At 40.4% G+C, this 14,339-nt stretch overlaps 1 protein-coding gene across 2 annotated transcripts in view; it reads left to right on the plus strand.

Moving 5' to 3' along the window:
- TMEM63A (transmembrane protein 63A) overlaps nucleotides 1-12,014 on the plus strand; it is a 28,162-nt gene extending 16,148 nt beyond the window's left edge. Inside the window, exons 15-23 of one of the 2 annotated variants that reach the window (XM_035321945.1) lie at nucleotides 692-798; nucleotides 2,599-2,685; nucleotides 3,235-3,297; nucleotides 4,301-4,463; nucleotides 5,553-5,658; nucleotides 6,884-7,051; nucleotides 9,735-9,850; nucleotides 10,244-10,313; nucleotides 10,915-12,014. In XM_035321945.1, coding sequence (XP_035177836.1) covers nucleotides 692-798; nucleotides 2,599-2,685; nucleotides 3,235-3,297; nucleotides 4,301-4,463; nucleotides 5,553-5,658; nucleotides 6,884-7,051; nucleotides 9,735-9,850; nucleotides 10,244-10,313; nucleotides 10,915-11,009 — 975 coding nt within the window. In that variant the 3' untranslated portion in view covers nucleotides 11,010-12,014. The remainder of the gene's footprint in view (nucleotides 1-691; nucleotides 799-2,598; nucleotides 2,686-3,234; nucleotides 3,298-4,300; nucleotides 4,464-5,552; nucleotides 5,659-6,883; nucleotides 7,052-9,734; nucleotides 9,851-10,243; nucleotides 10,314-10,914) is intronic. The other variant, XM_035321944.1, reaches the window with a different exon arrangement.
- The last annotated feature ends 2,325 nt before the right edge of the window (nucleotides 12,015-14,339 follow it).

Genomic DNA, 14,339 nt, shown 5'->3' on the forward strand with positions numbered 1-14,339 from the left:
CAAAATGTTACTAAATGGATAGGTGTATAGTAAGAAAATGTAACAATGTCTATAAGCTAAATTCAGTTGAAATTCTCAATAATGTTTAATGTAGCTTCTGATTAAAAAGTGTCAGGTCCTTGGTCCTCTTTTGTTCCTTGATAGTAGGCTGGACAATTTCATCTGAAACTTTATTATATAAAATCTTTCATTTGTAGTAAAAGTTGCATTCCAAAGTTACGTAACTTAAATATTTATAATCTAAAACCTTTTGCCAAAAATGGAATTTCACATCCAAATTGTATTTTGATTTTTATGATGAGAAGAGGGGAATTCAGATTTTAAACTCTAAAGTAAAATGCCATGGTTTTATTTTTGCTTACTGGATTGAAAACCAGGATGTCATATATATCTGATTTCAGCTGAAGTCTCTTACCACCTTGGGGAAATAATCTAAAATGAACAGTTTTTATAAACTACATAAAAGCTGCTTGTGAGACCTCATGGAATTTAATCCCAATCTTATTTCTGTTTCCTGTTTTGCACACCAGTGCTGAGCTCTACCTCATTCTAAGTCTGCGTCTAAATATAATTTTTACAGTCCAACCTGCTATAATTTACAAAAGGCTAATTAGTGCAGCCTCTGTTTTTATCACAGCTGCATTAAAGTATTTTTAACATCTTTCATTTAATTTTATTTTTTTCCAATTAGAATCCCATCATCAGTCAATTTTTCCCAACACTCTTGCTTTGGTCCTTCTCAGCTTTGCTACCAACAATTGTCTATTACTCAACGTTGCTGGAGTCCCACTGGACAAAGTAAGCAAGATCTTCCTCTGTTTTGGTCTTATCAGCTGTATTACTAGAAACAATTGAGAAAGTGCTTATCTTTTATGGTGCTTTTAAATCTCCAGATCTCTCATAGCCAGGAATACCATGTTCTCATCACTTTCTAATGCGATACCGAACACTTTGGAGTTATTACACTTGCTGTATTAATTACACATCTGACCACGTGATTTGCTTATGCTTCCTCATCACATAAACTTTGTGTTTAAAACTTACTTGGAAAGAAATGTAACTTCAACAGGAGTATGGGTAATACCTCTGACCCTGTAACTAGCTCACTGGGAAGGTAGGAGCTATGTGTTTGGATCCTCTCCAGGCTGAGAATGTAAGAGTCACGATAGAATCATATCATAGAACCATAGAACAGCTTGGGTTGGAAGGGACCTCAAAGACCATCTAGTACTAACCACACTGCCATGGGCAGGGATGCCACCCACTAGATCAGGTTGCCCAGGGTGTCATCTAGCCTGGCCTTGAACACCTCCAGGGATGGGGCATCCCCAGCCTCTCTGGGTAACCTGTACCAGTGCCTCACCACCCTCTGAGTCCCTGAATCCTACTTCAAGAAAAAGTGTTCCAAGTGCTGGCGTGCTACCTAAAAGAAGGACATCCTTCTTGGTGGTGTTTCACATGGAAAAAACAATTGGATGTAACAGTGCACAAATCAGTGCTACTGGATATTGTTAGTGGTGTTCTGGAAGACCTACAGGACCGAGGCCTGTCAGATCTGTTGATGCAAGATTTTCAGATAGGACTGGTGATGTGCTGCTAACCTGGGGTATTCAGCACAGCCTGGTTTCGCATACTGGACTTAATCTCCAGTTTACCTACAGTCAGATAAAAGCATGATAGTGTGCACTGAATCCTAGTTACACTTCATTCAATCTTCTATCTGCAGCCATTGCTTATTTGTTTTTATGTTCTGAGGTCAAATCCTTTTTAGTTTTGTACCATTTTCTCATAATCTGTCTACAATTTGCTGTTTATTTGTCAAAACTGTATGCATTTTATCAACTTTTTTGTTGATAGTTGTTCTAAACACATGAACTTTGAGCCCTTCTGAATTGGCTGAAATAGTTTTCTAGAGTCACTAGTAATTGCAGGTCTGATTTTAAGCCTTAGTATAATTATACTAACTGATTTGTCCCACAGTACCCAGTGGCCATGTGATCCTATAAAAACTCTCTGGTTTTAATGCCATATGAGACAGCATCTTTAAAAGAGTCTGAATTGTGTATGGCATCTCTGCACTGTTCTGGCAACGATGTGTCTTTAGAACGATGTTCCTACTACTGTAGGAGCGGTATAGTGTTAGTAGTGTTAGGTTCCTGAAGTCTTGACTCTTGGCAAGTATAATTAAGTAGCTTGTCTAAGTGTCTAGTTTCTTGGCACTGGTGCCCTTCAACAACCTGCCTGATCCTTCTTAGCAGAGTATTTGAAGAGGAGTTTGTTTACAAGCTGCTGAGAGATGGGAGTATCATTAGATGATATGCATGTGTGCTCATCCCCTTGCTTGTGGTACAGGGCGTTAGTTTTGTTAACGCAGCATCTGGACTAACGTTCTGAAATGTTTGTGCCCAAGAAGCTACTGAGAGCCTGCTTGGTCGAAGTCAGTCAATATCCCAGTGGTGTTTCTTTCGCAAGTATCTTGTAGTGATGTATATGGTAGGGGAAGCTGGAAGTCTCATGGGTCCTGACTTTCTTTGAGCAAGATCCTTCATGTGTGGAAGTCTTTCATATGAATTTCTTAGTAACTTTTTCTGTTGGCAGATCTGCAGAGAACAGAATAATGATGCATAAAGTCTACATATTTCTGATCTTCATGGTATTGATTCTGCCTTCCCTTGGTCTGACCAGGTAAAGTTGTACTCTAATAGAGTAATGTTTAGATATTCTGACAGATCCTGAATGACAGATTTCTTGCTTTCTAGTAGCTGGTTACCTCATTGCCCTTAATGTTTGTGAAGTTCGACTTTTTGTGTAGCAAATTGATCTACGACACTGAAAGATCAGTGGCTAATTGAAAGCTGCCCACACTGTTGTAGCTGAGAACCCAGTTTCCTGAGCGTCTTATACCTGAGTTAGTTTCTCTTTTCTTTCTCTGGACCTGTACTGTGTTTAACTGTCCCTAGCTAAAAGGATAACATGTATATGTCTTATCTATATGCTGACTGCTAAAAATTAATTTTTAGAACTGTAGTATGAAGTAGATATATTTCTTTTATTATGCATCTTTTTTTTCCTACTTCTGAGCAGCAGTAAGTATAAAGCTAAAGTAAAGTAGTATTCAGATTATTTGATTAAATTCTTTCCATCTGTTATCCTGATCTGAACTACTGAAAGAGAAGCAATTTTACACAATGCTAAGCTTCTGGGCACTAACTATATTAACCATCTTTCTTTCAGTCTTGATTTTTTCTTCCGTTGGCTGTTTGACAGAGAATCATCTGATTCCTCCATTAGGCTGGAGTAAGTATTGGCAACAATTTGTACAATTATTTGGGATGCTTTTTCTGCTGTTGACTAACTTTGGTTAGTGTTTATTAAGATTAGCTCAGGGATGGTACCTTAGGGAGGACATCGAGCTTCTAAATAAGGAGAGGAGAGAATGCAGATGCTTTTGCTGTGGAGAAGTCTGTAGTTTTTTTCCTGCCAGATAATACATGCAAACATTTACTAAGAGTTATTTTTCCCCAAACCTTATGAACTTTGTAGAAGACCAAGAAAAGACAGGATGATGTAATGCAGGTGAGGGGACCAGATAATATACTGAGGGTTTTCATATATCATTGACAAAGGAAGGATTTTCCAAAGAATTGCACTGAGACTAAATAGCTGCAACAGTTCTCTTTTTTGAAATGCATTGACTCACTGTTGATGTCAAGAAAAACAAATGACTTCATGCCAGTACTGCACACTTGCAGATTGGTTATTAGAAGCTCAGACTGTGAGCTGAGCATGGTGGCTAGTTCGCGAGGTGGCTGGAGGGAAAGAATAGGATGCAGTTATTAAGACTTAATTATGTTTTTAACTGCTATTTCAAAGTCACTAACAAGAAGGTAATTAGGAATTACAACACTGTCATAGGATAGTCTTCTGATCTTGTGTGAAGTTGCCGTTGGAGCCATCAAGTGATGCTCTTGTCTGTTATCAGCCACCCCATCAGACTGCCGTTCCTTTGCTTGAATGGTTTATTCCTTATCCAACCTGTGCGACTCAGCTGGTCTTCTCACAGATTAGTTTGCACTGGCATCATAAAAGTACACTTTTACTGCACTTGCTGCAGTTATAGTCATGTAGTACTCTTTTACAGCAAGGTTATCAGAAGTCTTCTAGCCGCTTCTTATGGTAGCTAATACTTACACCTATGGAGAGAGATTTCCAGAGACGATAAGAGATCCATTGTATGTTTTTTTTTTTTTTCTATTTGCTTTTCTGCTTTCTTGTCACTGTCTGATGTCTTTCCTTGCAGATGTGTCTTTTTGCCTGACCAGGGAGCATTCTTTGTGAACTATGTGATTGCCTCTGCTTTCATTGGCAATGGGATGGAGCTGCTGCGCCTGCCTGGCCTCATCCTTTATACCATACGCATGATAATGGCCAAGTCCACAGCAGAAAGAAAAAATATTAAACAGGTATTAGAGCCCCACCTTAGCCAAGAGGCACATAAACAATTGGCTTTTTTAAGAAACAGTGGGAGCCCCCATCTTTCAGACTATTAACTATCATGTCCTGACTTTTTTTGGCCTTTATTTCACTCAACTGTAACAGGTTTGCATTGCCTTTCTTTGCAGCATATTTAACTGTGAAGTATTTATTCAAGTAAGAGATGGTCAAAATACTCTTTGTAGCTCCAAGTCAGATTTTTATGTTGTGGATTTTTTAGTAGAATTCTGATATTATCTTATACTCTAAATTGCAGGGTTTTTAAAATTTGGATCTGTCCACAGTTAGTTTCTTCTGTCAGCCATCTAGCATGTGCAATTTGATTTTATTTTGTTAAATGTACATTCAGATTAATGCTTACTGTCTAATTTTAAGCACTGAACTTTAACTTTCAGATGATGTTTTTGTCTTGCAGCTTGACATTCAAGGTGTTGGAATACAAACTTAAGTCTGTATACAGCTGCCCCCATTCCTTTTTTATTTTCTATTTTTTTCCTTGGGGGGGGGGGGGGGGCGCTCCATTTTAAAATAATCATGTTAAACATTCACTTTTGTTAACTGTTGCATGTTACACCTTGCTGTGGTTGAACTGATGTGTATAGATTTTTGTCCCATTCCAAGAGGTTCAGCAAAGCTTTAGAAAAAAATGGGAGCACCGACCATACCAAAGCTTTGACATCTTGAGCTTTCCCTAGTGTGAAAGCCAGCACAAGGAACAGCATACAGATTCAATGAGATATGCAGTGAGATGAAGGTTCTGTGTTTGGCCCAATTACTTCTTACCTTGTGGTTTTAGTAGTTGCTTCTTGTAGTTGAAAACACTTTCCTTGAGGATTTTTTTTTAAAGCTATGGAAGTAGTAACATTTTTTCTCTGAGTGTACCTGTTTAAAACACACAATACTTACGTATAATGGTTGTTTGTGCCTCTCAGGGAAATAACTGATCTATCGAAGGGAGAGAATAAGAGCAGGTGAACTTGCTTTAGTGAATTTGTCTTGTCACCTAACAATTTGTTAGGAGTTACGAGAGCTTTAAGTGTTTTGTTTTTCCTTCCTAGCAACAAGCATTTGAATATGAATTTGGAGCGATGTACGCATGGATGTTGTGTGTGTTCACTGTCGTCATGGCCTATAGCATTACGTGCCCCATCATTGTCCCGTTTGGTAAGTTCTCCAATGAGCTGTGGACACTGAGTGAGGTTGAGGCAAGGGGGAGTTACGGAAGGCCCAATTCTGGGTTCTTGGTATGGTTCAGATGCTGATGATCCTTAGGACTTTAATTAAAGTTTTCATCCCTTCCTGTGGGGAAAAATAGGACAGAAGATGATGAATGAGTTCTTGCGCTGCATTTAGAAGTTGAAACTGTATTTGATGAATATTAAATGCTTATTTTGAGTGTTGTCTCAATTAGCTCTGGTGGTGGATTTTAGTAGTTAAGCATAGGAGTTCAGATAAGTTTGGGTGTGAGGGGATTATTTTTATCTCTGGGTTCTTGAGGTCTAGGAGAAGCAGGCTGCATAAGGTATCTGGAGGTCCATTTCAAGCAGCCAGACTGGAAGACTATCTGTCCTTTTCAGTGCTGCAGCTCTACTGTGTTGCAAACAATGTGTCTAAAATTCCATGCCCTGAATGAGAAAAAGGGGCTGTGGCCGTCACTGTTCTATTGACAGCTACATGCTCTGTGGTCTTGACCCCAGGGATGCAACCTAATGATGTCCTGGCTGCTTTGTTTGGGACGACATCTTGGCGAATGCCGTACCTATCCTTTGGCAGGAAAGGAAATGCTGTGTACTCTGCTTGACCTGCTGGCTTAGACAACCAGCTAATTAGTTCAGGGTACGTGGGTAGAGCGCAGCTGCCCTGTAGTGTAGTTAGAGCTGTGGTCCTTCTGTAGGACCTGAAGAAGGTCTCCAAGTCACAGGCTGCCTTGCTGTGCAGGATGGGACGGGGAAGGACAAAACAAAGCTGAGTTGAAATCCAGTCGTGCATTTACTGAAGGCTGAGGGGGAGAGACAAAGTCATTGCTAGACTTTTCTTCTTTATCTGTACTGCAGTGAGGGAGTTTCCAAACCTACCCAAACAGATTGGGCCAATGTGCCAGCACTAGAGAGGAACACAGGCTCTCTGGGAGTACAAGTGTTGCTTCGGAGAAGTGTGAGCAGAAGGGGAGGAGGGATAGTGAAACCCTGGGGATGTTGGCCCTGCCCCACCTTAGAAGCAGGCTGCTCTCATGAAGCTGTACTCTGTTCATATTTGGGCTATATCCCAAATTACCATTAGTATCTGGATTTTCAGTTGTTCTGTTGGTGTAGATCTCATAGAATTGACTTATATCAAGTCTTCAAAGGCTTCATCAACCTCTCCTTGGCTCCTCTTTTTTTCCTTCCAGGGTTAATATATATACTCCTGAAGCACATGGTTGACCGCTACAACCTTTACTATGCATATCTCCCTGCCAAGCTGGAAAAGAAGATGCACTTTGCAGCAGTGAATCAGGCCCTTGCCGCTCCAATTCTCTGCCTTTTATGGCTCTATTTTTTCTCATTTTTGCGACTGGGTAAGCTTTACCTCTTTTCACTGAGGACATAGTCCTACTTCTCTTGCCATCTTTCTTACATGTGAAACGTGAAGTTTCGTAGGCATTATGGGCTTCTCTTTTTGTCTCTGTAAATGGGAAGTCATGGGGGTTACCTGTTGCACTGAGGTATGCAGTATTTGCAGCTTATGCAAGTTTGCATGAGATGCTCTGAAGAAGGCATAGATGGCTGATGTGTTAACTTGAAATAACACATTCCATTCAGTTTTTTCACTTTACAGGAAGTTGTGTTCCCTAAACCTGCAGAGTTTGAATTGGCCAATTGGACTGAAGTTCAATTGGACCAATTGAACTGTTTGTTTAAAAACAAACAAAAATAAACACACCAACATCAAAGAAAAGTCTGTTCAGAATTAGTTATTGTTAGTAGATGGTCTCTGGCTTCACTACACACATTTGTGTAGTCTGTATATAAGTTGAATTTGCCTGAGTGAATTGGCTATTACTTCTGTTGTACAACTGTTTGGGAAAAAAAAATCTTAAAATGTTGGCTAATGCTACTAAGACCTTTGTTCTACATCATCTGACAAACTTTATATGGAAGACTGCAGTGAGATGGTGACTCTCCACCCCATACAGTGATTCAAAAACTCATGGTTTTGTGTAATTTGTTTTAAATACACAGATGTGCTTTATTTTGCAAATACTTGGCATTATTAGTATTGGCTGCAGTATACTAACAGCTTTGGCATCAGAAAAGGTATGTGATAGCTTACAGCTTTTTACCCGTGATGTAGGAGGAAGCACTTGGCATGGAACAGGAGCATTGGTGATGCTTGAAGGAATTGAGTTTCCCTTCTTGGGAAGGGAGCCCTTGGACTCTAACTGTATTTTACCTTCTTTGCTCTCACAGCACTGATGGCAAAGTATTGTGTTTTTCCAGCATACTTGTAGTTAAATGATAGTCTGCCAACAGTATATTCTTTAACTTTGGAGAGAGTTCCCAGTGGATTTAAGAGGCACTTAGAATTATGGCTTCAGCCTATCTTTGGAGTTGCGCAGGTGTCACTGTGGTAGTTATATGCTTGGGAGCTTTCCTCCTCTTTTTTGAGATCTATCTCTGCAACCGGGAGGATGAACAAATTCATGTCCTCTAAAATAACAGCAGAATTTCTAGAGCATGCTTTAGAAAAAAACAAACATGCAGCAATTGATGTGTCTTTAATTGTTACGAAGGAAAACTTGTTGTAGTAAAAATGAAATCCTTATAACAATGTTTCCTGGTTCTGTGGCAAGACCATTATTTGCTGTGGACCTTAACCCAATCTGTATTTACCATTACTACGTTTGGCTTGGTTTAGTATAGAATTATTGTTTAATTGGATATTCTTCAACGCTTTGTCAGTGCACGAGGCTGTCCAACCAAGTGGTGTGAGGATGAGAGGTAGGACCTTGAAGTTTTGATTTAATTGCTACTCCTTGTGCTAAGGGGAAGGAAGGAGGGGGAATAGTGCTCTGCTTCCTTACCTACAAAACAAATCACTGTGTATAAAGTTTGATTGCTTAATCAATGACTTGTATAGTTTGGTGCAGTGATGGATGTCCTGGATGCAGAGTACAGCGATACTCCATTTTGTCAGTCATAGAAATGTAAGGCTTGGAAGACTTCTATCCCAGGTCTGAGTCAGGATCAAATATCGCTTGACTGCTCACAGTACAGCATTCAGACAGGCTGCGCTAGTGTCATCTATTGCCTCCTCAGCTACTGTTTTCTTCCTCAGCCTCATGCCATTTATCCATCAGACACCTAAAACACTGCTGTGTCCTTCACAGCAGAGGACAACAGTAGTACCAGCAGTTCAACCTGTCTCCTGGGATGGGCACTTAAGTCCCATGGTTCTCTAGAGCTGTTGGCAGGGATGAGTGCTGAGGATGCAGGACGGGGGAAAATTGATTTGTGGAGACTTCTTCCCTGATGTCTGCTGTTTGCCTTGTGGCTCACCCCATACGTTGGCTTTGATGGAGATTTTCCTCAACAGCTGGTTAAATAGTGATGTAACCTATGCTTAGAAAACCAACTTCTAAAGGAGATTCCAGAACCTGCATAAAAAAGAGGGTTGTTGTTGCTTGTTTTGGTCAAATAAGTTTAGAAACAGCTGGGTTAACTTTTTCTCATCAGTTCTTACTCTGAGGAGCTACAGTCCTATTGTCCAATTATCCATATATATATATATATATTTTCCCTTGGAGGTAGTGGAGGAACAACTTTTAATCTGTAAAGGTAATTTTTTCCCCTTTGAGCTGTTTGCAAGCCCTCTGGTTTGGTACCACCATCGTATTTAATAAATGGATTCTGCCTATTTCATTTCACACATCATTAATTAAAAGCATCTTAGAAGTGGGTCCAGGATAAATGAGGGAGGAGAAGGAGGATCTGAGAGTCTTGTTTAGCATTCAAGTTTGCAGCTGCCTGCCTTTAGCCTCTTAAAAAAACAAAACAAACAAAAAACAGGGAAAATAACTCATTCATCAGTTTTAGCAGTCAGCAGGCTTTGTGCTTAAGCAGGTTCTCTTAGTTGAGGTGGGAAGTGGCTTGCCCAGTCCTCCAAGGAGAAAACATGAGGCTTCTGAAAATGGGGAAGATGGATAAGAGTGAGTTTGTTTTCTTGTTCTGTATTTTTATATCTTCTGGATATTTTTCTAGGCTTTATAGCACCTACAAGCATGTTTACCTTCCTGGTTGTCAACATCACAATTGCTATTTGCGTGGCTTATTCTTGTTTTGGCTGTTTCAAGCATCTGATCCCGCTGAATTATAAGGTAAGCGATGGATACCTTATACCTTGCAGCACCTGCCTATGTATTTGATGTAGCACCAGCTAGTCATGTTGGGGTGTTTCTTGCCTTGACAGTAGCAATGGCTGTCCACAAACATTAATTCCAGTAGGATGACTAAAAAGGGGGCTGATCATTAGAGGCAGATCACTTGGCACAGCGGAAACTGTGCCAGTGGCAGCAGGAACCAAATCTAAGAGAAAGAGCAGTATGGAAGAAGATTGGAGGCAAGTTCATTGTAATGGTACATTAGAGCACCAGCACTGCCCAGTGAATTCTTTCTGCAAGTTTTCAAGTGCTTATCATCTCCTAATATTGTTTTAACTTACCAGTTTGATATTGTCTCTCTCCCTTTCCCCCACCTGTTACTGGTTACAGATAGAAGATGTGCAATGCGAAAGCGGAAACAACACAGATGTACGAACTGTCCCAGCGTCTTCTGTAAGAAGTTAAGAGTTACTAATATTCTCTTACATTTCTCAGAAAAAAAACTAATTTCTTGCCCTGCTTGCCAAAGAGCTTGTGTAGGACATACTAGTTTGAATGGACTGTAGGACTTCCATGTGTTGGTGGGACCAGCGAGTTCTGCAGCTGGGCTCCTTGACTGTTCCCAGTGGTGTTCCAGAAGTACCTTCAGCTGAAATTTTAGCAGTAGTTGAGATGTGCTACTTCCAGCAGCTCTAAATGCTGTTCTGGGCTTTACACCAGACAGTACCTGACATCTGGACAGCAGCCAAATGTAGTCAATTGCCACTGCTCTGTGACTTTGAAAGCTGTGACATGTATAGCAGGTCTTTGCCTTGTCACTAAAAAGGCTGTGGGACTGAAGTAGAAGTAGAGGTCTTTGTGCCACATCTACGAGTTGTGTGTGTGCAGGTGAGAGGTGCACCAGGAAGCCTCCTGTAGCGTGCAAAAGGCCTCGGGTGTTAAGCTGAAGAATGGGAAAATGGATGAAAAGAAGAATGGCAAGGGGAAAAATTATCCTGGGTAAATTATCCCAACGTTATGCTCTGAGAGACTAGTAAAATCCTTAACGCTTGTGATTTCAGATGTACATCCCCCGAGTTTTGCATCCTCATTCTACAGAAAGGACGATGCTTGCCCAAAAGGAGCAGCCATCATATGGCACCATGGACAACAGTAGTTCATAGGCAGAAGGTACAAGGTTTTCTGCCCAACCAGCAGTTATCAAGGAGGGAGTGGAAGGCTTTTTCTGAATACTGAGGACTAACACAAGATGGAGCACTTGGTCCAGCATTAGAAGAACTAATTCCACACCACTGCCTACTAAGTATTCTGATATTTTTTTTTTACGTATTCCTGCCTACAGAAGAGGTATAGAAATAATTCATTGTGTGGTCTGCAGCTGTGCTTGGAGATCAAAAAGCAGATGCCTTGGGACTGATTGTTTTCCAGGCTGTCTACACACGTTGTTCAACATGTTTGTTTCACAGAGTTGCTGATCCTCAGGGACTTCATGTCTGCTATCTCATTGCTTGCCTTATGAAGATAACTTATGCTGCATATAGATAACTGATCACCAAAGCAAACGTAGCTCTTTATTATCAACTGTCGTTTATTTATTCAAAAAGATTCTTATTAAAAAGAAAATCTTTAGTATTTATAAATTCCTTGGTATGTGCTATATCCTGAAGCAGTGGCACTTTTTTGATGAAAATACTGTTTGTGTGGGAGTAGAGGATGGTGTGTGGGAATCTCTCCTCTCTTTTCACCTGAAGCACGTTACTTTTTTTCCTTAAGTAATGAGATGAGGGAGTTACTGTGCACTTGGACACTAAGAGTGCCAAAGCACAAAAAAAATAAAGTCTAGTTTAAGAAAGGAGTGAGTTACCTGATAGAGTTTTTATTTATTTTTGGAGGGCACTTAGGTTGCTATTTTTTGTTCACTGTTTTTAAGGGCCTTCCACAATGAATGTTTACTTGCCAACAATAAAGGGTGTAAATATTTTATCTTTCTTTTAATCTTGGGTCAAAATGACAAATCTCTGGGTTTTCTCTATAGTGCCAATATATGAGCTGTAAGATACGAAGTTTTTAAATTATGTAGTAGGCGCCAATTTATTCCAAAGTACATTGTGTCAAAGTACGACTAATAATCACAAAGCAATAAAACAGTTCAGAAGTTTCAGGCTGTCTTGATTTTTTTATTTTTCTTTTTTCCCTTTTGCATATTGACATATTTCTTTTGCTAGCTGCCTGGCAGTGTGAGCAGTGCCATGCACCATTTGTAAGAGCACCGTCATGAGGCTTACACTGACCGTGTCCTCTAGAGGGAGTGAATCTTTGGCCTTTGGGCAGGGAGGTGATTTTTGCATTCCAACGACCTGTGTTTGTTTGCCTGCTCATTGTTAAACCGTTAGCTCCTGAACTTGACCTGTATTAGCACATCTGTGAAGCAGCAACATCGGAAGACTGGAGTAGAACTTGTGCCACGGATGAGTATATACAGATGTTCAGTGTTTTGCAGGACTGCCTTCCCAAGATGAGCGCTCCGGACAAATGTCAAGCAGGAGACCTGTCCTGCTGCAAGAAGGACCCTGCAGAACTCTGGTAATGCAGATGACAAGCCCATCCTGTTAGTTCTAAGTAGGCAGCTCCTGGTTCTTAAAAGTTACGGGGGGAGCCTTTTTCTAGTAGACATGGATTTGCATCACACTTCTTTATATTGTTGCTTCAGTATGGAAGCTGGGGATGATAAGTGTTGTTTTTATTTTACTTTGTTTTCAGCAATCACGATTTGCTAGTGGTAGTGTGTACCCTGAATACATACTGGCACTTAAGACTGGGATTCAAACAGGGGAAAACAAACAAAACCCACAGAGTCCTTATTTTCTCACTTGTCTCTGAATGTTTCATACAGCTGTAAGGACAGAAGGTGGAGACAGTCTTTTGTATTAGATCAGAAGTCTGTGATTGTTCTAACTCCTTGCTGCAGTACCCCATCCCATGTGGGTGTCTTCACAAATACTGGACACTTACAAGTACACTAATTGAGAAAGCAAATAAATAATTCAGCTACTACACTTGACCTGTGTACAGTGCTGGCTCTTAGGGATTTTTATGTTCTGTGGTGTAACTGACTTTTTGAACAAGTGGCCTTTAATATTTGCTTATGTCACGTCAAAGACAAACTCTTTTGACTCTTGGATTTCCTTTCTGTGCTTGAAGGCTGCTGAGCTGTGCTGATGAAGCTACTTGTAGCTGGCAGAGATTCAGTATGGACAGGAGCAGGAGCAGCTCTCCTGTGAAATTTGCTGAAACACACCTCCAGTCATGCTTCAGAGAGTAGAATATGGAAAATCTATTAGGTAACGGAAAGTTGCATCTTGCTAAATAGTCAGTGCTGGCTTTTAAGGAACCAGTTAAATTGTCTGATGGGGAAATACTTGCATTTTTCACCTAATCTGCAGCAACCACATTTCTTCACCACTGGACTCTGCTGCAGTTAAACTTTTAGGAGTATCTATGATATTAGAGCATACTCTAATCTGAGTAAAGACTGGGATAATGTCCCAAAGACAAACTGTCCAAAGACTGTGATTTTATGTAAACATATATAAAAAAAACACCTCAGAAACAGGATTCTCTCTCAGTGGCTGGGTAAGGACAATACATCCCTGTTTTTTATGTTGAAAATCCATTGCATTTAAGACCTTGCTTTCATCAACAGCCCTCAACTACCCTGATGAAGTAGCTATTACTGTTACTTCCCTCACCATATGAAAATGGTAGCGAAAAATAACATCAAAAGTTGAAAATGACATTAAAATCTTACAGTTGAAACAGTGGTAACTCAAATCTCTTGTCTTTGCTTTGTACTTTTCCAAATATTCTTCCACTTACAAGTTCAAGGAATGGCATGGAAGAATGGCTGAGGCAGTGCAAAACAAAGAAACCCTAAAGATAAACCTTGAACCTGAATTATGATCTTTGTCATTAAGCAGCTGTCACAAAGGAAGATGGTGCCTTAAGATCAGCGTTAAAACATGAATACCAGAGAAGGAGTGCCTGGAAAGACCCTGCTTTTGATACTAGAAAGCAAGCAGAATACTTTACCACTAGAGGACAGTGTAATGTAAGCACCTGGGACTGCTGCATTTGGCAGAGAAGACTCTGCTTCAACCTTGTTGAGAAATCCAACAGCCTGAAGACAGAGTATGGTGTGGGAAAGTGAGAACTAAGAGTGGCACAGTGTTCTCCAGGGACAGGGATAGGAGTACTAACACACAGGCACAGCACTGCCAGAGCAAGGGGTGAGCCATTAGGTTGAACGGTGCTTTTTCACTCAGGCAAAAAGGCATCAACTTTGATGCAAAAGTTGTCCAGCTGAGAACTGAGTTAAAACTAGAGAAAGACTTGAAGCAAGGGATCTGTTAACAGACCATGCACAGAACTGAAGGGCTGTGGTGGTTTTACCCTGCTACACAGCTGAACTCCACCATAACCACTCACT

Source organism: Oxyura jamaicensis, chromosome 3 (assembly GCF_011077185.1).
Source record: "Oxyura jamaicensis isolate SHBP4307 breed ruddy duck chromosome 3, BPBGC_Ojam_1.0, whole genome shotgun sequence".
Lineage (NCBI taxonomy): Eukaryota > Metazoa > Chordata > Aves > Anseriformes > Anatidae > Oxyura > Oxyura jamaicensis.